A 23,030-nucleotide genomic window follows, 5' to 3' on the forward strand; every position below is an offset into this window, starting at 1 on the left:
CTTTAGATGTGAACTCTCTAGTTATGACTTATTTTTGCAACTGTTTTATACTGATTTCAAATTTTGATATGTGGTCCAGCTATTTTGTTGGAGATTAGTTGGCTAATAATGAAAATGTGAGTTGTCATTGATTTGCATTCAGAATCTAGAATAGAGTTTTAATAAGTTTTATTTTGTTGCTCACAGAGGGACCTAAGGAATGTTTATTTTACGTAGGCAGTTCTTTGATATCTGTACATATTCCTATTTTTGTTACTAAAAGACTGGAAGAGAGTTATCTATATTTCAGGTTTGCTGAAAATAAGCAGGGTGTGCTTAAGGTGGGGTTGGATTTCTAAGCGATAGTGTTCCATATTTAGAATTTAGTGCAATGTAGTGGTTTGCAGCAGCCACCTCCAAGAGTTTGCTGTATTCAACCTTTTGGATTCATAAATCTACATCAACTATCCTTTCCTTGGTCCTTGAACTTCTTCAGTTTTTTGTCAGCAGGTTGAACGTTGCTCTCATGCATTTCTGTATGATTAGAGAATAAGATAGAAGGAATGGTAACAGGGAGACCACAGCTGCTCCCTTAAACTCCTTGACTCCTTTGGGAAGTTTGTAAAATTATGAAGCTTAAAGCTAAGTCAGATGAGCTTCCAGTGAGCTTTGTCACTTGTGTGATTAAAACGTGACCTGGATTTTTTCCTATTGTAGACTAATCCAGTCACAAATTGCTCACATAAACTCCAACCATTGCAAAATTTTTGCCCCTACAACTGTCAGACTTGAGGTTTCCTCTCCACATTTTTTTCTAGCTACGGCATATGAAAGGCAAATATTTCTTTCAACAAGAAGCATCAGGTTCCAGTACAGTTGAGAAACGTGAAAAGAAGCTCAACTTTTACACTTCACTTTGCCATTCCTTGCTTTGATGGTAAAATCTAAATAGTGATAAAATAACAGGTCTTCCTCTCAGACACACATTTTTAAAGTTCTGGGTTGGCTGTGAGGAAGTAGGGCTGGGAAATGAGTCCCTGGCTCTCATTTTTCTCCCAGATAGTCTTTATCTTTGCCTCTAAGCTGTTCAAAGGGGACAGAGGAGGAAAAGATTCTGATGAGTAATTCTGAGGAATGTTTTTAGAGTTTTGGTAATGGTACTTCAGTTGCCTTGACTGGAGATGAGAGGGAACTGATGAGGAGTTTGTAGGTTAATACTATAAAGGTTTGACTTACTCTAGAGGCCTCTTATTCCTTGTTAAAATCCTGAAAATGTATAGTCAAATATTTGGGAATGCTAGAACTATAAGTATGACTATTATTGACAGAGAATGAGGCAAATGTTCACTGTAATTGGAACCACATAAAATGAACTGGAGAAATTAATTAAAAATAATAGACATGCGTTTTGAAATTGGAAAGTTCTCTCTAGGTACTAGAAAGGGCATGATAAGGTGACTTAAAAGATAGCTCCAGTACTAGAAAAGCTAATTGAAACACTTCTTTTATTAAAACAATATTAGTTCCTATGTGTCTGGTGAATGAATTGTCCAGAATAAATAAGAACTGTAATTAAATTCTATTTATATCATTTAACAGTCCCCTTTTCAAGATATCTCATTTATTGCAAAAGCACCTCGAGAAGTTCACTTCATTAGTTTACTTCGTATGACTCATCACTGTTGCAAAGCCCTTGGTTTATGGATCAGATTTTTCTAATCAAAATGAATGTTTCTCCCCCTCTAGGAGCATAGATTTTGGTGTATCATCACTCTGTGAGTTTAATTTGAAATGAGATATTTCTTATTAATTTGTTTAGTTTTATAAAGGGGTACTAGAGAATTCTAGAGAGAAAGATGAAAAAGTTCAGCAGAGTTGTTTTTTTGGGTTGCATGCTGCTCTCAGTCAATTTGAAACTTAAACTTTTGAGTATTTTCTAGAATTTTTTCATGACTCTTTCTAAATTCTCAGGTTATATGTTTTCCAAGTGTACTTTCAGAATAAATTCTGTAGATCACAACAGCTTACCTGTTTTTCCCAGGTACTTTTTAAAAAACTCTCTTATATTTAGTTCTGTTATAACTCCACTGTTGTATTAGCCTCAGATAATTTTAAATTATTGTTCTCCTTAAATGCCAAATGGATCCTTCAAATAGCTGCAGCCAGTTAGATTTCCAGACTGGTTCCGTAGCCGTACATCAGTTTATTTTTTTCCTGGCCCTTGGGTACCAGAATTTCTTTTCTTGTTTCTCACTAGATTTGGTTATATTATTATCATTGCCATCTTTTGCAGTGACAGCCTGTAAGACTCTGTGGCAAGCCACCCACATGGTTTGTGTTTTGCTAGTTCTCCATTCTGGTAGTTGTTATTCCTAGTGAATTCACACTGTATGATTGAAAAGGAAAATATTTCTTGCAGTCATGATGAAGGAGTGATTGCTTTATTTTTCACAGTGTTTAAAGTTCATGCTTTCCTCTTGCATTGGATTGTTACTTAGATCCTTTGATAAAGAGTCAAGAATCTACACAGTCCCAATTGTTTGGGTAATAATCTTAATTTCTTAGTTCCATTGTCAGGTGCAAGTGCTATATAGTTATATGGTCTGTCATTGGTTTGGGGTTTTGCAATGTAATGGTACCTTTATATAGTATTTTCTCACCGTACCTGCTCTATAATGAATGAAAGTACAAATGCTAGCTGTAGACCTGAGGGATCCTGTAATGAGAAATATGAAGTGGAGTGTTAAAAGAGTAGTGTACTCTTGATAGGTTCAGTACTTTAGATCCTGTGATGACAGAAAATAATGTTTATTCTTTTTTATGTTGATAAGTTCTATGAAATTAAGAAATTTTAGTTAAAATAATGTAAGCATGTAACTTTAAGTAACAATAGGGAATGTGACAGAAGGGCTTTTGAAATGTTATTTGCAGGGATTTTCAGTGTCCTTTTTCCTGGTCACTACTGAAGTAGCTATGGTAAGCAAAGCAATGAGTCATTTGGGGAAGCTGCTCTCAGAGGATACTTCTGTAGATGTTAATGACATTTTTTCATCAATTCAGTATTTTGCAACTACTTTGCAGATGGGATCACAAGCTGTAAAAATGTCAGTTTCTTTCATTTTTTTTCATGACAGTAATGTAAGGTGCTGTAAGTCAGGTTAATACAGTTACTGTGGATTCTTCTACTCACTTTTGCGTAAAGCTGCAGATCTTTTCCTTAAAAACATGTCTGCATATATATTTAATAATGATCCATATCTTAAATTGAAGTTTATCTGTAATAATATGATGCTGCTTGTCTTGCTAGCCTTTGTGTATTAGTTATTCATGAATTTTCTTGCTGAATAATAGGCAAAATCCGGTATTCAAATCTGGAGCTTCCTGTGTAGCTTTGGAAGAGAATCTTTTTATAGAGCCAGGAGAAAGAAGACCTATTACAAAATGACACCTTTAAGCAAGGAATGTCTTTTTTTTTTAATAAAAACATGTTATCAGACTTCCTAAAAATCCCAAACAACTCCAAACAAAAAACTTCATCATGTTAAATGTTCCATTAAGTTTACAAATATGTTAGTCTTACTGGATAACTTGATTCGAATTCCTGAATGATAAATATGGGTAATTCTCAATGTCTACCACCTTTTCAGGTCATCTATCTTTTTAATATAGTTTATTTTGCCTTTAGTACTTTTTTCTGCTTATTTGAAAACAGAACAATATTTGTATCAAAAGCTCAGTACATGCAACATGCAAATCACAATATTAACTTGAAACTCTTATTAATAATGTGTGGCTATTTACAAATATGTAGCAATCATGAAAGATAACTAGGCATAAAGAACTTTTTAAATTTTTTCTCAATGAATAAAAAATGGAAAAGTTCCATTATGAATAAAAACCCCAAGAGCTGAAATACTTTAGAGCCATGTGTGAACCACCATATGTGCTCACAATTCTAAAATTCTGAAATTCTAAATTAAGTTCAGTTATATAGAACATAAGCTTTCAGTTATTTTTGCTGCTTTGTTAATTCTCCCTCTATTTCGTGCTTAACTGTGAAAGTGATGAGCTTTGCTGATAGCTTGTACAAGAATATACTGCAATAGTTATTTCATACTCTCCAGTCTAACTTCCAATTCATCCACCTATTGTTACTATTATTATTGTGACTGTGTAAAGAAATATATATATATATATGTTATATTTTGTTTATATATTTATAAATGTAGTTTTGCACAGTACTTACCTCTGATTTTGTTTGATGACTTTAATTTTTATCTTGTAATACAAATGCTTGTGAAAACATTTTGGTGCGTTCCCCTGGGGGCAGGATATCTCTGTTTACACTGCAAGTGGGCTAGTGCATCTTTCTGTCTGTGTTCTATTAAGAGGGGGGGGGAAATTCTCTTCCCAAGTACAGTTTTATTGCCGGTCCATCACTGGAGCTTTAGAATGCATTCAGATATCTACTTAAAGGAAAGATTTTGTCCATTTTGTGTGTGTGATGTGAATGGTACTTGAAATATCTTCAATAAGCTATGATCCAGAAAAGTCCAGTGAAGAATTCTCAATCATAAGCGAATTAAGTCTTTAGGAACTGAATTACTATTCCATGGTCATATATGAACAGGTTTTTTCCAGGCATGTGAAGGAAAAAAAAAAAAAAAGAAAATTATACAATAACTTCAAATAAACATTTTGCTGTAGCATTTTCAGTGTCCTAATATGTGTGTTATATCCTTTAGAGTACTTTCAAAATGCGTTTTCTTTTGTGTGGAACTGTTTTCTGATTAGACTAATGTAAAAATCTATTGTGTATATTGGGATACTGATGGACTAGTAGACATATGACGTGACACTAACACATTAGTTTATGCTCTGTAGAAGAACAAGATGTTCTGGTAATAAAAAAAATGTACAGATTGCACATTTAATGTAGTGCTAGAAGCAAACACTCAAATAACTTTTTTGGTAGTTCACACTACTAAGTTATGGGAGCTGTAGGATTGAAGAATAAAGTGATATAATATTGCCTATCAACCAAAATAATTACTTTAAAGACTTCATTTTCTCCTCTTAGCATGCTGTTTACTCTGATGCTTCTTGCAACATCCATAATTTATTTGAATGAACCCATTTCTTATTAATGAAAACATCTGTTATAGACCAGCAAAAATGAAGTGTTTGTAACCTTGACTCTTTAAAATAAGCCAAAATGAGAGCTTAAGTTTAAGACTCTTTTGGAGTTTAATAAGTGTTATCATTTCTTATACCATAGCCTGAATGCAAATGAGAAAAGGTGCTGGCTTAGTAGTAAGTAAGTTTGTGTAATACTTTGACATGCCTGTCTCTTTCATTATAAATACTAATATTGCTAGTATTTGCCTCTACCTCATTTCAAGCAATCGTAATGCCAGCAGTTACTTACTAGAAGCTAAAGGGTTATTCCCTACTTAGTTACAGATCCCTTACATCTAGACAAAAGTGGAGAACTCAATATTTCTTCAACTGTTGAATATTGATGGCCAAAGTAAACTAAATATTGGAATCAAAACTGTCTCTTTTTTTTTTTTTTTTTTTTTTTGAATGTATAACAATCACAGTACTTTAGGTGATGGAGGAAGTTGGATGTTCTAAATATTTTTTTAGTTTAATCTTGTGGTAACAGTTGAAATGAAGACAGACTCTTTCTGGTTACCCACCTTAATCTGGTAACAGTAACAGGACAGCTGTAGGAGGGAGGTTTAGTCCTGTGCAGAAGATATGATTTCAGGTGTCACCTCTAGTTTTATGCGTTGAGATGCTGTAAAGGTAATGGCTTTCAATATCAGTGTTGTCTTGTGAATACAAATAGTCAAAAGATTGTCTTGCCAAAGAACTTGTCTTCTGAAGTCTGGAACTAAATCTGGCTTCTTGCCTTTCTTTTAGTTTAAACTATTTTAATTGATTGAGTATATAGAATATGAAATGTTTGTATTATGTCTATATATGCATGTAGTCATTGTTTTGCTTAGAAGGAAATCTTAAGTAACAAAACAAGCATAACACTATTAACATCCAGTGCATGAAAGCCCTGCCTGAGATTTTCTGCTCCTACTCAGCTAGTTGAGGTGCTGAGTGAAACCCATAAATGCAACAAAGCAAAAGGATTTTGGACCTAGAAGTCTGGTAGTCTTGCTGTTTACTACTAGCAACTTCTCTACCGTGCAGTAATACTTTCTTGGGTTTATTTTATGCATTTTATTGCTAGAGCTTTCCTTTTATTATTGCCCTGTAAAGGAAATAGCTAATTTTCACGTTTTATTTTGGTGCTGGCTCCACCTTGTGATTAACACCAGGATGTCTTGCACTTTAAAAAAACAAACAAAAACCAATCACCACAACCACCAAAAAAACCCCAAACCTGAAGCCAGGGGAGAAGAAGAGACAATGTTGCAAAGAAAAAAAAAAAAAATCTGAGAAGTGGAGAATGTAATTTCTGTTAAAAGTTAGATGCATTTTATTGACTAGGAAAGGGGAATATGAATTTGATGGATTTTTGTTCATTCTTTGTGCAAATTTTGCTAGCATAGTGAAAGTCTCAGTAAAAATTGAGGGAAAAACCAATTTCTATTATAAAGTTTTGCATACATCTCTAGTTAAATAGAAACTTATGGAAATTATGATTAATGTCTTGCCAAATCGTGTTTTTTCCTCATTAAAACTATTAGGAGAGGTCATTGTTCTGTTGAGAAGACTGCCTTCTGATTTTAATCAGAATTAAGCCTCCCCTCCATAATATGCCAGAGTCTTGCTTGTATTGTGTGTGCATTTTTGTTTTGGTTTCTTTGTTAAGCACTTAAGGCTTAACTGGATCTATTTGGACACAGCTCTTCTATAATTCTTATGCTGCAGGGGTGGAGGGAGATCAAGGTGGTCTGCAAGTTACTTTGTTGAGGAGAGCCCTGGTTAACACAAGCCAAATGCTGTTCACTGATACACAGAAGAAATACAGTGCAGCTCATCCAGTATGTCATTAGATATGTGTTTGTATGAGGTAAATACTGGACCACAAATCAGAAACATGTTGATAAATTACTTCAAATTTACTCTATAAACTATGTTACTGAATAGGCCCTATATTGCTGTTGATGCCCCTGTTGTAGTGCTGTAAGCACTGCAATTTCAGTTACAGTCAGTATGTCTTGGGTGCTTGAGATTAGTAGTCCAACATTTCTCTCAAGTACTCTTGTCTGCAGTGAAAAAGTGTTTAAAAAGGGGGGATGTGAAACATTACCAAGTTCCACACAACTGAGCAGGCTAAGACTTTTCTGAAAGTTAATTGATTTGCAGTCTGAGTAAAAGTTAGTTCTGAACACAGAGTACTGGATTCATGAAGGCAAAGAGCATTTAACTGCCATGGTGGATTTTGACACTGTGTGACACCTCTGTTTCACTAGTAATCTTGTTGGGAAATGCTGTCACGGAATGACTATTTTTGACAGCCTTTTGTGCGCTCTTTGAAGTTGGAGAATTTATCAATAGGTTGCAAAAGCAAAGAGTTTTTCAGGGAAAAAAGCTCAGCCTTGGTCAATGTGCTCTTAAATGTGCAGCTTTGAGAGACAGAGTGTAGTAAAAGTACTTGCCATACTATCATTTAAGGGATGTTAGGACTTCTATTGTATAGAGTATTTAGTAAAGACGTTTTACATTTTTCTGTAAATGCCTTTCATGGATGACACTGACCTGATGCAGCTTGAGTAAAGTATTTGCAGCTTTCTAACAAAAAAATTACACTGACTAGGAATTTGTAACGGTCAATTTTAATATATTTCATTGTGTCTAGTGCTGTTCTGCAACTATACTTCCTTTTTTAATGCATTTTGTAGAATGCTCCTGGTATAGTGCACTGTCAGCAAGTTTGATGACACTGAGCTAGGGGGAGTGGCTGACACACCAGAAGGCTGTGCTGCCATTCAAGGAGACCTGGACAGGCTGGAGGGTTGGGTGGGGAGAAGTCTAATGAAATTCAACAAAGGCAAATGTAGAGTCTTGCATCTGGTAAAGAATAACCCCATGTACCAGTAGAGACTGGAGAATGAACAGTTAGAGAGTAGTGTAGGGAAAAGGGACCTGAGGGTGCTGGTGGACAGCAGGATGACCATGACCCAGCAATGTGCCCTTGTGGCCAAGAAGGCCAATGGCATCCTAGCCTGTATTAGAAGGGCTGGGGGCTGTAGGTCGAGAGAGGTTCTCCTCCCCCTCTACTCTGCCCTTGTCTGACCACATCTGGAATATTGTTTCCAGTTCTGGGCCCCTCAGTTCAAGCAGGACAGGGAGCTGCTGGAGAGAGTTCAGCACAGAGCAACAAAGATGATGGGATGAAGCATCTCCCTTCTGATGAAAGGCTGCGGGAGCTAGGGCTCTTCAGTTTCGAGGACACTAAGGGGTGACCTCATTAACATTTACAAATATGTAACGGGCAGACGTCAGAAGGATAGAGTCGTGCTCTTCTCAGTGATGTCCAATGATAGGACAAGGGGGGTGGGTACAAGCTGGGAACATAAGAGGTTCCAAAGAAATATAGGGAAGAATTTCTTCACAGTGAGAGTGAGGGAGCACTGGAACAGGCTGCCCAGATGGGTTGTAGAGTCTCTCTCTGGAGACATTCAAAACCCACCTGGATGAGTTCCTGTGTGACCCACTCTAGGTGGTCCTGCTCTGGCAGGGGGGTTGGACTGGATCATCTTTTGAGGTCCCTGCATGCCCTTGAGATTCTGTGATTATTTTTGATCTGCTTGTTGAAGGCAGACTTGCTGCTACTTCTGATACATTCACACAACATAACTTTAGTTCTGACTCACAGTTTTTGTAGTCACCGTATATTTTCATGTGTTTCATTTATTTGTTCATTTTTCTTTTATTTTCTGTGCTGGTTACTTATCAAACAGTGGTTCCCCAAATGTCTCAATCTGTGGGCTCCCCCTCCAAGGGCTGTGGCCTCAGTAGAGGTGTGATGAGTTCTAATGAGCTCCAGTTGTAAATGCTGCTGTTGTCTGATTGTTGTTGGTGCATAATCCCAAGTGCTTGAAGCTTTTTTGATTGCACATAGACACTAATAATATCCAGGAGCTCAACTTGGGTGAAACTTTGTGGATATCTAGTGAGACCTGAGATGTCTTCCTAGGACCAGTAACACATCCCACTGGTTTTTCAGAGCTGTGTTGTGGAGGTGGCTGATTTCCTATCTTGTTCTTCTCCAACTTACACTTCTGGGTGACTTTTTCACAGCAGAAGTTACAGCTTAATTTCTATGGCAATTCACTTAAATCTGAAGTCAGCATTTAGGGACTGTTTGACTGTAGTGCTTCCCAATCCCAGTGAATCTTATTGGTGACCGATGTTTCTCTAACACATCGTCATCCACAAATATTTATGATCTATTCTGTTCTCCTCTTTGTCGTGACATAATAATGAGCAACTGATGCTGATGTATGTCTGTGTTTGTTTAATGAATAAACGCTGGCATTGTGAGAGTACCCAGATATAAAGCAAACCAAAATCCACTTGTCTGGGATTTTGTTCCCTGGGGATATCCAGGGGCAGAGCTTTGCCAAACTGAAATCCAGTAGTGTAGCTGGTAAAATCAAACAGGTATCAGGGCTCTGGGTTTGGGAAAGAGCTCTTGGGGGACAATTTGCACTTAAGGAGTATTTTCTCTCAAACTTGAATCTACTTTGACGGCAAGGTAAGGCTGAGGATGGCATCAAAGACACGGAATTTGGACTGTGGAGGAGACGTCTGGAGACTGTGTGACTTGGCACTTGCTTACCCAAAAAAAAAATGAAAGCTTTGACGCCATATCATTTATGCATAGCTTTAATATATTGCAGTGATTTACTTCCCATGTCTAACTCTGTGGTCATATATCAATGAGCAACTTTTAATATAAATGTTGGAGGAAAAAGTAAGAAGGAAACACCACCCCCCCAACCCCTATCAAACAAGTGACGCAAAGGCAATCCCTCCCCAGCTCCCACATGCTAACCTGGAACCACAGCTTGTCTACACTAACTGCTAAAAGTGTTACTGGTGGGATTTTATATCATCGGTGAGATGTGTTGTTTTTAGAGAAGTGTGATGTTTCCTTATAGTTGTATTAGATGCCTTAGTTCTTCCCCCATTAGATGTTTGTTTCTTTATGCTTTTGTACATGTTTTGTGTGAACTATTTTAACATGGTGCCACGTGCTGTATATTGATATATGCAGTGGTAAGCTGTGGATGCTCTAAAATGGCTGAGGAAACAAGAGCTTTGTATAGTTCTGAAAATGTTTGTTGTTCTTCAGGTATTAATAACTTAGGATATTTTAAATCTGAAGTAAAAACTTAAAGGATACTCTGTGTTGTATGAGATGTACAATGATCAGAATGGTGGTACTTTTGGCAGTATTTTGGTGTTATTTTTATTATGCTGGGTTTGTTGATTGGGTTTTGGGGGTTTTTTTTCATAAAATTGGATTATTAAATTAAGTGAGTTGACATATTAAATCTTGGTTTTGTTAGATTTCCAGAAGAAGCAGCCAGACGATGACTCTACTCCCAGCACAAGCAACAACCAGTCAGATTTGTTCTCTGGAGAAACAAACAGTGACAACAGCAATACCTCTCTAACCACGCAGTCTGCAAACTCCAACCAGCAACTTTTGACAGAACTGAATGTAACTTCACCAAGCAAAGAGGAATGTAAGTGTATGAGTCCTAAGTTGATAGCAGAGGAGGCATAAACATTTTGCTTTGTTCTCAAGCTTATGTTTCACTGACTACCTTTGGAAGTAAATGGCCTATCTTGGGGAAAAGGGAAAGGTTAAAAATTCTTTACAAATAGGCATTGGTGGTTATAACTGAAGAGCACACTAAAAGAGGTTGCGGGAATTTCTAACTATAAAGATGTTTCAAATGCAATATGCAATTCATGATTTTGAGGCATTCTCGTTTTGAGAAACTCACATTATTAGTAAATTAATAGTAAATTAGTAAAATAATAAATATATTCTGGGATAAACGCCAATGTCTTGTGAAATTTTGCTTTAAAAGCTTTTGAGTTTTAAATGTTGCAGTTGCACATAGCACTGACTGTAATGTGTGTTGATCTAGACTGCTGTTAAGTTTCTTGTAGTAATCCATCTCTTCTTTCATGACCTCTCTTTCTTTACTGAACTGACAGACAAAAATTCTTTCTGAAGGTAAACTAAGACATTAAAGATTAGGAAACAGAATGGGATGAAGTTGTCTTTTAAGTTATTCTAAACCTCTATAAGTACATCCTGTGTCTAATGTTGAATTTTAAAATCTATATTCTGCAACTTAAGGTCAAATGTGTAATTTGTAGTTTCATTTTACTCTACGTGTTGCTTTATTTTAGAAGGTACTCAATGCAGAGGATCACTCTTGAGATGAATTTACTGTATGTTGTGGCTGGTAGCATTTATTTTTAGTAAGAAGTCTGCAAGAGCTACTCCAGTTATTCAGCATTGAGGCAAGTGCTGAAAGTATCAATGCTGACAAAGCACTATGACTAAAAAATCTTTGATATCACAGAATGGTGTGGGTTGGAAGGGACCTCTAAAGATCATCTAGTCCAACCCCTCTGCTAAAGCAGGTCCACCCTTGTTTTTTGTTGCCCTTGTTTTTTGTATAAGATGGTTTTGCTGAGCTGCCAAAGTATTTATAGAGGTAGACTTTGCATATATATTGTTTTTTACTTATGCAGCTTGGCTGTGGACAAAGCATAAAATGTCATGTTAGGATTGTGATAGTTTATTAGACTGACTAAAATGAAATTTTTAAATGGAGTTACAGTTTTCTGTCTACATGTTAGAATACTGTCAGAAGTACAGCAGGGTTCAAATGTGAATGTTTTTCATACCATTTCTTGTAATAAGAGAAAACTTGTCATGAAATTCTTGTCTCGTTCACATACACAGTTACTGCTGACCACTCATCTCCCTTCTGCCAAGTACTTCTTCAAGGGAAACCTGTAGCCTGCTGTACAAACAAAGCCTTAAAAAAACCTTCCTAGAGAATTCAGCAAAACTTTATGCTTCAGCAACACAATTGGGCCTTCACATAACAGGAAGCTTCAGCATCTGTGCTAGCATATTAGCCAAGATCTACTATTTGGTATTATAGGGTGGTCCTCTAGTGCTTCCTGGATCCAGTTTTCTGAAATTTGTTCAGTTAAGCATTAAATTGCTTTACAGCAAAGTGCTTCTATTGTAGCTGAGAAGGACTTGGGAGTACATGGGAAGGTGGTTACAGGGATAGGAAAGAGGGAAGGAAATTAATTTTTGTCCTTCCTGAATTACTGCAAGCTTGTGAACATACACAGTGATGGATATTAGGCAGCACAGCCTGCAGAGCATTTGAAAATATTACCTATTAAAAAACCAACTTTATGACTTCCTGCTGGGGCGATTTTAAGTGAAATACAGTGGAGAGATCTATTTACAGCTTGAGCTAGCTCTGTCTTTTTTCACATCCCCACTACTTCTGTAATGAAGCTTAATATCATTTATCAGAAATAATTATACACAGATGGAGCTTTTCTGATGGATAATGGCCTCAGCATGGAAGATTCTTTCCCATAATGAAGAATGCCCAAACTTTAAATGTCTTTTTGATTTTCATTTGTGAGTGTGTTTTTCTGTGCAATATTTATTTTGCATCAAGTTCTATACAACATGCACTGCTCTCCTTGCAACTGTGTTCTTCAAACATTATTTTGCACTACCATGTAATGATATACAGCTATATGCTGTTCTGAATAGAATTGTGGTAATTCACCAGAAATCAGTGTATGGTGTTCATTATGGTAATCCCTACCACAGTGTGGAAAGATTGGAGTAATCATGAAGGGTTCTCCTGGTGCCTTCCACTCCTCTCTCTTCATTGTCAAGATTTTGAGGAGAGTCTCACTTCAAGGCATTTACCATAGTGCTTGAGTCCATAGGGTAAACAGATTGGAGGTAATTCCAGCAAGCCACTTGGGCAGTTAACAAATTCTGTTCGTGTTACAACAACAGAAGAGAACCGTAGAAATCTCATCTGGTAAGAGTCGTATTCTGTGTTCAAGAAAGTGAGGATTTTTTTTGTACTTGTTCTTGACAAGTATGCACTTGTCTATGAGTGCATAACTGGCTGGCTAGATGAGGGGAGAGCAGCAGATGTCATCTACCTTGACTTCAGCAAGGCTTTTGACACTGTCTCCCACAACATCCTCATCAGAAAGCTCAAGCAGTGTGGCTTGGATGAGTGGACAGTGAGGTGGATGGAGAGCTGGCTGCATCACAGAGCCCAGAGGGTGGTGATCAATGGCACAGAATCAAGGTGGAGGCCGGTGGCCAGTGGAGTTCCACAGGGATGGGTTCTAGGGCCAGTTTTGTTCAACATCTTCATCAATAACATCGATGAGGGGGCAGAAACTGGGAGGACTGGCTGATTCTGCAGAAGGCTGTGCTGCCATTCAGCGGGATCTCAACAGGCTGGAGAGTTGTGCAGAGAGGAACCTCATGAGGCTCAACAAGGACAAGTGCAGAGTCCTGCATATGGGGAGGAACAACCCCATGCACCAGTACAGGCTGGGGATTGACCTGCTGGAGAGCAGCTCTGCAGAGAGAGACCTGGAAGTCCTGTTTGATAATAAATTGAACATGAGGCAGCAATGTGCCCTCGTGGCCAAGAAGGCCAATGGCATTCTGGGATGTGTGGCCAGCAGGTCAAGGGAGATTCTGCTCCTCCTCTACTCTGCCCTGGTGAGGCCTCGTCTGGAGTCCTGTGTCCAGTTCTGGGCTCCTCAGCTCAAGAGAGACAGAGAACTTCTGGAGAGAGTCCAGCACCGGGCCACCATGATCAAGGGACTGAAACATCTTTCATACGAGGAAAGGCTGCAGGAACTGGGGCTGTTTAGTCTGGAGAAGAGGAGATTGAGGGGGGATCTTATTAATATTTACAAATATCTAAAGGGTGGGTGTCAGGAGGTTGGGACATCCCTTTTTTCAATGGTATCTAGCAAGAGGACAAGGGGTAATGGAATGAAGCTGGAACACAAAAAGTTCGATATAAACATGAGAAAAAAATATTTTACTGTTCAGATGAGGGAGCCCTGGCACAGGCTGCCCAGAGAAGATGTGGAATCTCCTTCTTTGGAGGTCTTCAAGAGCTGCCTGGACATGTTCCTATGTAACCTCATCTAGGTGGACCTGCTTCTGCAGGGGGGTTGGACTAGATGATCTCTAAAGATCCCTTCTAACCCCAGTATTCTATGATTCTGTGATTAAGTAACCATTTTTTTTTAGTAACATAGAATGAATTAAATAGGAGAAAAATTCCTTGGTCTGGATTTTGCAGGAGTTTATTTTGACAATATGCAAGTATTTCTGCCTGTTTTGTTACTGTTCCAATTTTCTGAGAGGGTTTAATTTGCATTCCTGAGTGTCTTTTATACACAATGAGATTGCAGTGACTTTCCATCTCCTGATACCCTTAGTTTTGGACAATCAGCTGCTCCAGTGGCTCCTTTGCTGATTTAATATCTTGCCCTAGTAAATGAAAGGTAGTTCTCAGTCATACAATCAACAAAAATGTGTTAAAGATTTTATGCCTACAGACAGTGATACAAGCTTCAGGACTCCCCTCCCCCTCCCCCTCCCCCTCCCCCTCCCCCCTTCATATATGTATTGCTTTTATGAAGTGTTACTGATCACCAGTGTTTTTTAAAATGTTGTTGCACTTTGGACAGGGGAACATTCCAAGAATTATTCCTTTCTCCATGCTTCTTGAGTTGCCTTTTTCTGTCCAGAACCTTCAGGTCTCATCAGTTGCAATAAGTTTTCTGAAATAAACTTTTGTAGACAAGGCATATATTGATATTAGTATAGCTATAATAAGTCTAGATTTGCATGAATTTTAGTGATCTGTTTCCTAATGGTGAAATCAGTCTAATTTTGGTGGTTCTGCTGCTTTGTGTGCAGATTAAGTTTCTCTGTTCAAGTTCTGGTCTACTTTTTTGCCTTTATTATTCTTGTCCATCTTCTCTCTTCATTTAGGAGGTCCTAATGGTAGTTATTTCAGTGTTAGTCACCATATGAGCTGGTTTCTCTGTCAGAGATTTCCTTTGCTTTTTGGTTGGACAAGGGTTTTGTTTCTTTTTAACAGGCAGGAAAAAACAGGATTGGACAATGGCCCTCATTTCTCTCTCTCCCTATCACTCTTGAAAAAAAATAGCTTATTAAGGAAAGTTCTGTGTGTTTTGGTAAAGAAAAGGTCACACAGCACAGGGAATGATTTTGCTTAGTTTAAAGCTTTCATTACTTTCTTTGGGACTGTCACATTACTCTTCTGTCTCTATACGTGTAGACCTAAAGCTGACGCTGTGCAGGTTTAAAACTAACTGTGGTGTTACATGACAGGAGAAATGTCAATATAAACGTCTCCAAGTCTGGCAGATGGACCAGATTTTATATTTCAGTACTTCTTAGCTTCATTTGACATATGATTTTATTTTAATTATGTACTTAACTCTTCCTGACCTCCTTGATTTAGCAAGAACCACAATTTAAAAAGTACAAAAGGAATCTCTGATGTTTTTAGAGCAGTTGAATACTTTTCTACACTGAAGACTTAAGATACACAAAGATCTAAGATACTGCTAAAAATGTTAAAAAATACTCTGGAGATTTCAGCTTAGAAAGATGATGATCACTGACCATGTCTTACCTCTGTGTCTCCTGAATTTTAGATGCCTAAATATGAATGTTGAAGATTGAATATTTGTAAATTTTGTCTTGCTTTTGTATACACTCCAGAATTTGAACTGCTGCATGTCAAGCTAAGTGTTTAAAACATCTGTAGTTTATCTCAAACACTTAAATTTACAAGACAAGTTTGAAGAATACTTTAAAACATTCTTTATTTTTTAAAGCATTTGTATGTGCTGCAAGCACTGAAATACCCCTGATTATGAAGATATTTTGGTGAAGTTTATTTTTATATACCTGAAGTGTACTACATCTGAGACAGAGATGCACCAAGCTTCTATGAAAGATCTCTAGCAGAAAGACGAGAGATTTTTTTTATTACTGCATCTATTGGATGCTTATACTCTGAATTTCATGGCTTGTTGAAGCATGACTGTGTAAAAAGCCATATAGACTATAGTACTAGAAAAGTAATATTCTTTTTCCATCCTTGGAATAAAAAAAACCCATCTTATGTCAGTTATTTCAACATAACCTTATGAAAAATAGATCAACAAGTGCATCCTTTCTTTTCTTTCTTTTTTGTTCAATGGCTTTCTCGTTGACACTATGCAAAAGGTTCCTACCAATTTATAATGACATCACAGTTTTTGCATTTTGCTTGTCAGCAGAGTCAGAGATGACCGTTTTCCTTTGTTTGCTCTGAGAATACTTCATATTGTGAATTATTATTGTGATAGCCTTATGTTGTGGTTTAGGCCCATCTAGGAACAGAAGACCACAATCAGCCATAAGTACCAAGGGCCTTTGGAACACCGTAAGGAAAGGGAGGGCTTAGATACCACTTATGGTCCCACGCAATACAGACCAGACTACTCAGATTGGGAAAGAAAATTCATTTAATACACCACCAACCAAAACCATAAAAAATATACCTCAAAATAAAATACCATAAAAAATAAACCTCAAAATATAACAAACAGAAAACAACACAGAGTGGTACAATGATGAAGAGCACATACAGCCCTTTAAGACCACTTTTTCCCCACCACTCCTCTCTTCCTGGGCTCAGAGGCCTTTTCCCAGTGTCTTTACCTCCTCCGTCCTTGAATGGCTCAGAGGAGCAGGGTTTTCAGTCAGTCATTTCCCAATGGCTCCTGCCGCTTCACAGAATCACAGAATCTCAAGGGTTCGAAGGGACCTCAAAAGATCATCTAGTCGAACCCCGCTGCCAGAACAGGGCCATCTAGTGTACGTCACACAGGAACTCATCCGGGTGAGTTTTGAATGTCTCCAGAGAAGGAGACTCCACAACCCATCTGGGCAGCCCATTCCAGTGCTCCCTCACCCTCACAGCGAAGTTTTCCTTGTGTTTCTTTGGAACCTCTTATGTTCCAGCTTGTACCTATTGCCCCTTGTCCTATCATTGGACATCACTGAGAAGAGCCTGACTCCATCCTTCTGATACCTGCCCTTTACATATTTGTAAACATTAATGAGGTCACCCCTCAGTCTCCTCCAAGTTAAAGAGCCTCAGCCTTTCATCAGAAGGGAGATGCTCCATCCCATCATCTTTATGGCTCTGTGCTGAACTCTCTCCAGCAGCTTCCTGTCCTTGAACTGAGAGGCCCCACTACTGGACACAATATTCCAGATGTGGTCTCACAAGGGCAGAGTAGTGGGAGAGAAGACCTCTCTCGACCTACAGCCCCCAGCCCTTCTAATACAGGCCAGGATGCCATTGGCCTTCTTGGCCACGAGGGCACATTGATGGCTCATGGTCATCCTGCTGTTCACCAAGACCCCTAGGTCAGACAGGATTTCCCCTTGGTGAGTCCATGTTGACTCCCCCTGATAACCATCCTTTCCTTCATATATTTAGTGACAACATTCAGGATGAGTCGTTCCATCACCTTTCCAGGGATGGAGGTGAGGCTGATGGGCCTGTAGTTTCCCAGGTTGTCCTTCTTACTCTTTTTGAAGCCTGGAGTGACATTGGCCTTTCTCCAGTCCTGAGGCACCTCACATGTTCTCCGCAATATGTATCATTTGTATTTGTACATTTTTCTCTGGTACAAAAGACTGCAATAACTGTTGAAATTATGCAAAGCTACAAAACTAACCTACTTGATCCACATGAGTTAATACTGCAATTACACTTGGACCCAAACAGAACTGGTAAAGCTGTAGATAGGTGATGATGAATAATTCTAATTTTCCTTATCAACTCACAAGATTGTCATGTATTCTTTCTTTCTGTACTCAAGTTTTGTGTCTCTTAGAGCAAGAGAGGACACAACTCTAATATAGGGCTGGCTTTATATTGTTCATCTTTGGATTTCTATACCATGGAGTATCAACTGGCTATTTTCTCAGGCTTTTTATTTTATTAGTTAGATAATAGTGAAAAGTGGTTTATGTCTCAAGGATATTTTTTTTTCTTAGCCTTATTTTCACATTAGATACTATGTACAAATAGCCTTTTGGTACAGATTTTAACATTAAAATTAATAGTAATTCAGTTTTTCGTTTGGATCATCATCAAATCTGGATTTTCTTGACTACTTGTAACAAAATACTTTTTTTTTTTTTTTTAGTATTGGTGAAACACTTTTTCTCCAAGAATTTGCAAGAAGGCTTGCAAATGTAAAACCACATTGAGTTGTGAACTATTTGAGTTGTCTTTCAAGAAAGACTACTAGTATTAGATGCCAGTACAGAACATACAGGCAGTTAGAAATTGAACAAAAACAGTGTCTGATAAAAGTGATCTTCAACAACTACTTCTGCTAGAAGTGATCTTCATCATGTTTTCATGGTGTAAGATCTTTCTGTAAGTTTGAATCTAATCCCAACATTCCCAATTAAAAGAACATTTCTGGTTCTTGTAACATCTTAAGCAAAGATCTGACATGTAGATTTATGAAATAAACACTTCTTTCCACATCTGTGGCATGTTCATTTCAAATCATAATGAACATCAGCAGAGTAGTACCACTGTTAATTGTTCGGTCTGATTTATAGTTGCTTCACACTGCAGACTAGACAGTGTATCCTAGGATCTCATTTATTACAGTGAAAGGATCCCATGGAACATGAAAAAGAAACAAATCCCCTAAGAAAAATGTGGATCAGGGCTGCACAGCAATCAAGGTTACATAAATATTATTTATATAAATATCATTTAATTGCTTGTTTCAAAAGCACTTTTTTTACACCTCACCTTACTTATGTATTGTGTCTATTTTACAAATGAGGAAACTGAGGAAAAGCTGGTAATGGAGTGAGACAATAACAGGGAAAGAAGTGGAATCTGAATCCCATCTCTGTTTACTTAGTTAAAATTGTTCAATTTATCAGCTGTTCAACAGCAGGAAAGCAGACCCAAATTTTGATTCCTTCTTCAAAAGCTGAATGTGGGTAAAAATGTACAAAACCAAATAATGGCAGAGTTATAGAGCTAGATTTTAAAAAATATGTGCTTGTTTGTGATATAATCCTCTTACCTGTTTAATCATGACATCACTTACATTATCATGCAGCTTGCCCACCCTGCAGCAAATAAGCATTTCAGTACTGTTAAGTTCTTTTGCTTTTCTTTCCTTAAACAGAGTATATGCTGTCTGTGCAGATTGAATGTAGAGATTTATGTTCCCATTTGTTTATGTATTGGTGTTTGTAATCAATGACCGTTTTCAAACTCAATTTGTGTAGATTAATTAGATTATGTCTCCACTAATTCAGGAAGTGTACAACTGGTTTGGACAGCTTTCCAAAGGTGAGTTCTTTCCTGTGTTGCAAATAGCCATGAAATTCTCCCAGTTCTGGCTGCAACACTGCAGTCCCAAGGAATCTGAACTATTAATTACGACCTTCTTCCAGCCCATTGAATGCAGGGGGTGGGAGTGCTTTTTCTGGGAAGGAACAATTACAGTACTGAAAGCTCAAACTAGTGTTTGGTTGGTCTTATGACATCATGTTCAAATGTTGCTGAGCTTCAGGTTCCTTGACTAATTTTTCATGTTTTTTTAATTTTTTTACTCCATTCATGTTGGTTCAAAACTTAGCATTTCCTTCAACAGCAAGAAGCAGGTTACTCTAGTATCTCACATCTTCCTGCCCAGGAAGTTCTGACTGAGGGGAGTTCCTGAAGTCTTTGTAAAGTGAAGTAAGGGGAAACAAGAAGTTACCCCGACTCAGAGTGTCCTACGGGACAAACGGGACTTGGCAATTGTTACTGTCTTTCAGGAAGAGGGTTGGACAATGCAGAAAGGCATTGTAAAGGTCGGTTTCAACATACAGCTGTTACAATAGTCTATATTAGTAAATAATAGTATTCATATATGTAGAAGTATAATACATACAGTTTTACTATTGTAGAGAGTTAGCAGGGAAAATGATTTTTGAAACAGGTTTGTTTTGTTGTTTGGGGTTTTTTTCCGAATTGTTACAGTTAACAGCAAATGGCAGAAAGCCAGCAGAAGCCAAAACCACAGCAGCAACATTAACAAGACCTTTTACTTTAATATATGATAATGTTCAGGTTAAAGGATCTTGTTTTGGTTTTGTCCAAATTTGTTAGTATTTGCTAACCTGGTGATTCTCAGTTTTCCTAATTTCTTCAGTACTTTTTGTATTTTTGTGTTTTTAATCACCTTCTCTTGGGTTTGCATTATTGCTGGGCAGTGGGTGCTTTTGCTTGGAAGAGGAGTTACAAATGCCATAAACTGTACACTGGAAAAACATAGCAGCAGAAGCTATTGTTTAATCTATTAATTAGATATAGACCAGAAAGATTTTAATCTCTTGCTTGTGCTGAGAAAAAATGTCAGTCTACTGCTCTGTGACTTATGTTAGAAACTAGACATGTGTGGCCTTTAAGTGTGCACTGAAGTGTTTTATGTTATGTACCATAGTTAAATTCCCTTGAAACACTTTGGGGGGAACGAAGGTGCAGATATATGCTAAATCATGCTAAGTTTAAGTTTACCTTTGTGTATAACCAAGAAGGACTGGTGTTCTCAGTTACTTTTCTTTCATGCAGAATTTTTATCAAAGCTGTGGGGAAAAAAACTGCCCTGTTCCAAATAATCCAAAGATACCTGTATTAGCCATTATGTATACCAGAACATTCAACATAATGACTTACATATAGAAGTCGCAGAATTGCACAGTCAAGCCCCAGACTACATGGTATTGAATTATGCATGACAGTTGTAGAACAAAAACAGCACCAGAAGGAAGTACTGCAAAGGACTTGCTGCCTTGGCTGGTTGTTAGGCACTGATGTACATGCTAAAGTTCTCTTTGTTGAAACTCTGGCACTGTGCTATACAAGCTACATGAAAGTAATAGCTAATGGGGGAAGACTAAATAGAAGAACTCTGACACAGAGAAATGCAGAGTACACACCAACTTATTGTACTTTAGAGAGTGGGAAATGAAGGTCTTGCACTTAGTTGGATGCTGAAAGTATCAACTAGCGTGTAAATATTTACTGCACAGTAATTGAAGGGATTAGTCTTATTTGATAGTTCACAGGATGATGCCTGCCAATGTCTGTTCAGTGAAAACTGGGACAGTGTAACTAAAATTATTTCTAGAGCTACTGCATCTTAAGAGAGAGCTGTGGTCTAAAGTCAGTTCATTGAAATTCCATGTCCTGTTGTATATATTTTGATTTATGCCATATCCTGTTGTATATATTGTTTATGCAAATTCTATATTGAAACCAAATAATATATACTTGGTCTTTGAAAGTTGAGACTGACTTAAGAGACCTGCTGTGGAATTTTTTGAATATCTAAAAGGTTTCCATAGAGGACTTGGTAAAGATTCTGTTGCAGTATCGATTTTCTTCCCAAATGCACCAAACCTTAGACTAGGCATTTTTTGAGCCTTTTACAGTAGTATTACTAACATAGATAACGATGATCTTTTAACTTTTTATACTCTAGCCTTGAAAAAATTATGTTGTAAAAACTGATTTGAGTTTCATTGACTGTTTCTCGTTGATGCAAAACAATAGTTTGACAATGCTGTCAGACTTGGAATGGGCATCAACATGATGATACTAGTATGCTTGATCAATCCTTCTGGAATGTTTTCCTGATGGCCGGGGAAGGCATCCACCTCACACTTCCCAGTCCTGCTCACTGCAAAAGCAAGCTTGGTTCTTCTCATATGCAGACTTGACTCTTCAGAGATTGCCATTGCTCTCCTCCACTGGTGGAGTTGTGCCAGTCTAGCTAGTTCCCTTTGTACCAGCCTGCAAAATCCAACCATCCTTCACAACTTCTGCCAGCTACTTACGCTGTTACCTACCACGTGCAGCAATTTCTTATGTCTTTTTAGTAGTTTACTGTGTGACCTGTTCACTTAACCTCAGGCCAGGCCCTAATGAGCATCCTCAGTGTTTGCCTATAGGCCAGAACACCGATTCATTGGCCTTTGTAACCAGCCCTTTAAAAGATTACCTGTTGGTTTTGAAATGGTTTGTGTTGCCAAAGGGACTTTTTGGGAGAACAGAAAATTCAAAAGTTTTATCAGTCCTCTGGAAAATTCTGTAAAACTTGTGAGATCTTTGCTCCCAAGTGCGTTTCATTGAAATCAAATGCACTGAAATCACTTCTTCATGTCTTTCTCTCCCAACTGCAGAAGTTTTGTGGTTTTAATATTATGAGTTTTACAGGGTAGACAAAGTTAATCAAGACCTGATACTTACTGAAAAAAAGAAATAAAAGAAAAACTTAAAAGGAGAGAATCTTGGAGAGATGCAAAAAGAAACAGTTTACTACCAGGCAAGACTTTAAAGTATTTGAGAAGAGAAAAATATTGCCAAAGCCATAGTGCTGCTTCCCAGATACACAAAGACTCAAAAAAAAAAAAAAAAAAAAAAAGGAAAAATCGTTTTTCAGGACATGAAGACTTATATTAAAGGTTCTCCTGTCATACTAAGCTCTGTTGTATTGCCAGCTTAATACTAGTATATCACCAGCAGTCCAGTGCAAATTTGATTATTGGTATCTTGATAGCCAAACTCTACTAGATCTAACTTAATTTCAGGCTCTCTAGCATCATCCAATTTATAATATCCAATTATCAAAGCTATGATTTGTTATTACCACTGGTAATGTTACTGTCAGTGTGTCTTGGCATCACTATGTGGTATTTATTTTATTTAGTTATTTATTTCTTTTTACAGCAAGTTGCTGGGTACACTCAATTGGTTGCTATTTTAACAAGATCTCTGGAGAACTCTTCAAGGGTGATGCATGTTAAGAGAAAAAAGAAAGCAATTTACTACTGAGCAGAT

General features: G+C 37.6%; 1 protein-coding gene across 2 annotated transcripts in view; it reads left to right on the plus strand.

The window, feature by feature from the left end:
• ZFAND3 (zinc finger AN1-type containing 3) overlaps nucleotides 1-23,030 on the plus strand; it is a 138,584-nt gene that overhangs the window by 74,911 nt on the left and 40,643 nt on the right. For both annotated transcript variants that reach the window (XM_061991262.1, XM_061991263.1), the window contains one exon: nucleotides 10,524-10,703. In XM_061991262.1, the coding sequence (XP_061847246.1) occupies nucleotides 10,524-10,703 (180 nt within the window). The remainder of the gene's footprint in view (nucleotides 1-10,523; nucleotides 10,704-23,030) is intronic.

This window comes from Colius striatus, chromosome 2 (assembly GCF_028858725.1).
Source record: "Colius striatus isolate bColStr4 chromosome 2, bColStr4.1.hap1, whole genome shotgun sequence".
NCBI classification, from domain to species: Eukaryota; Metazoa; Chordata; class Aves; order Coliiformes; family Coliidae; genus Colius; species Colius striatus.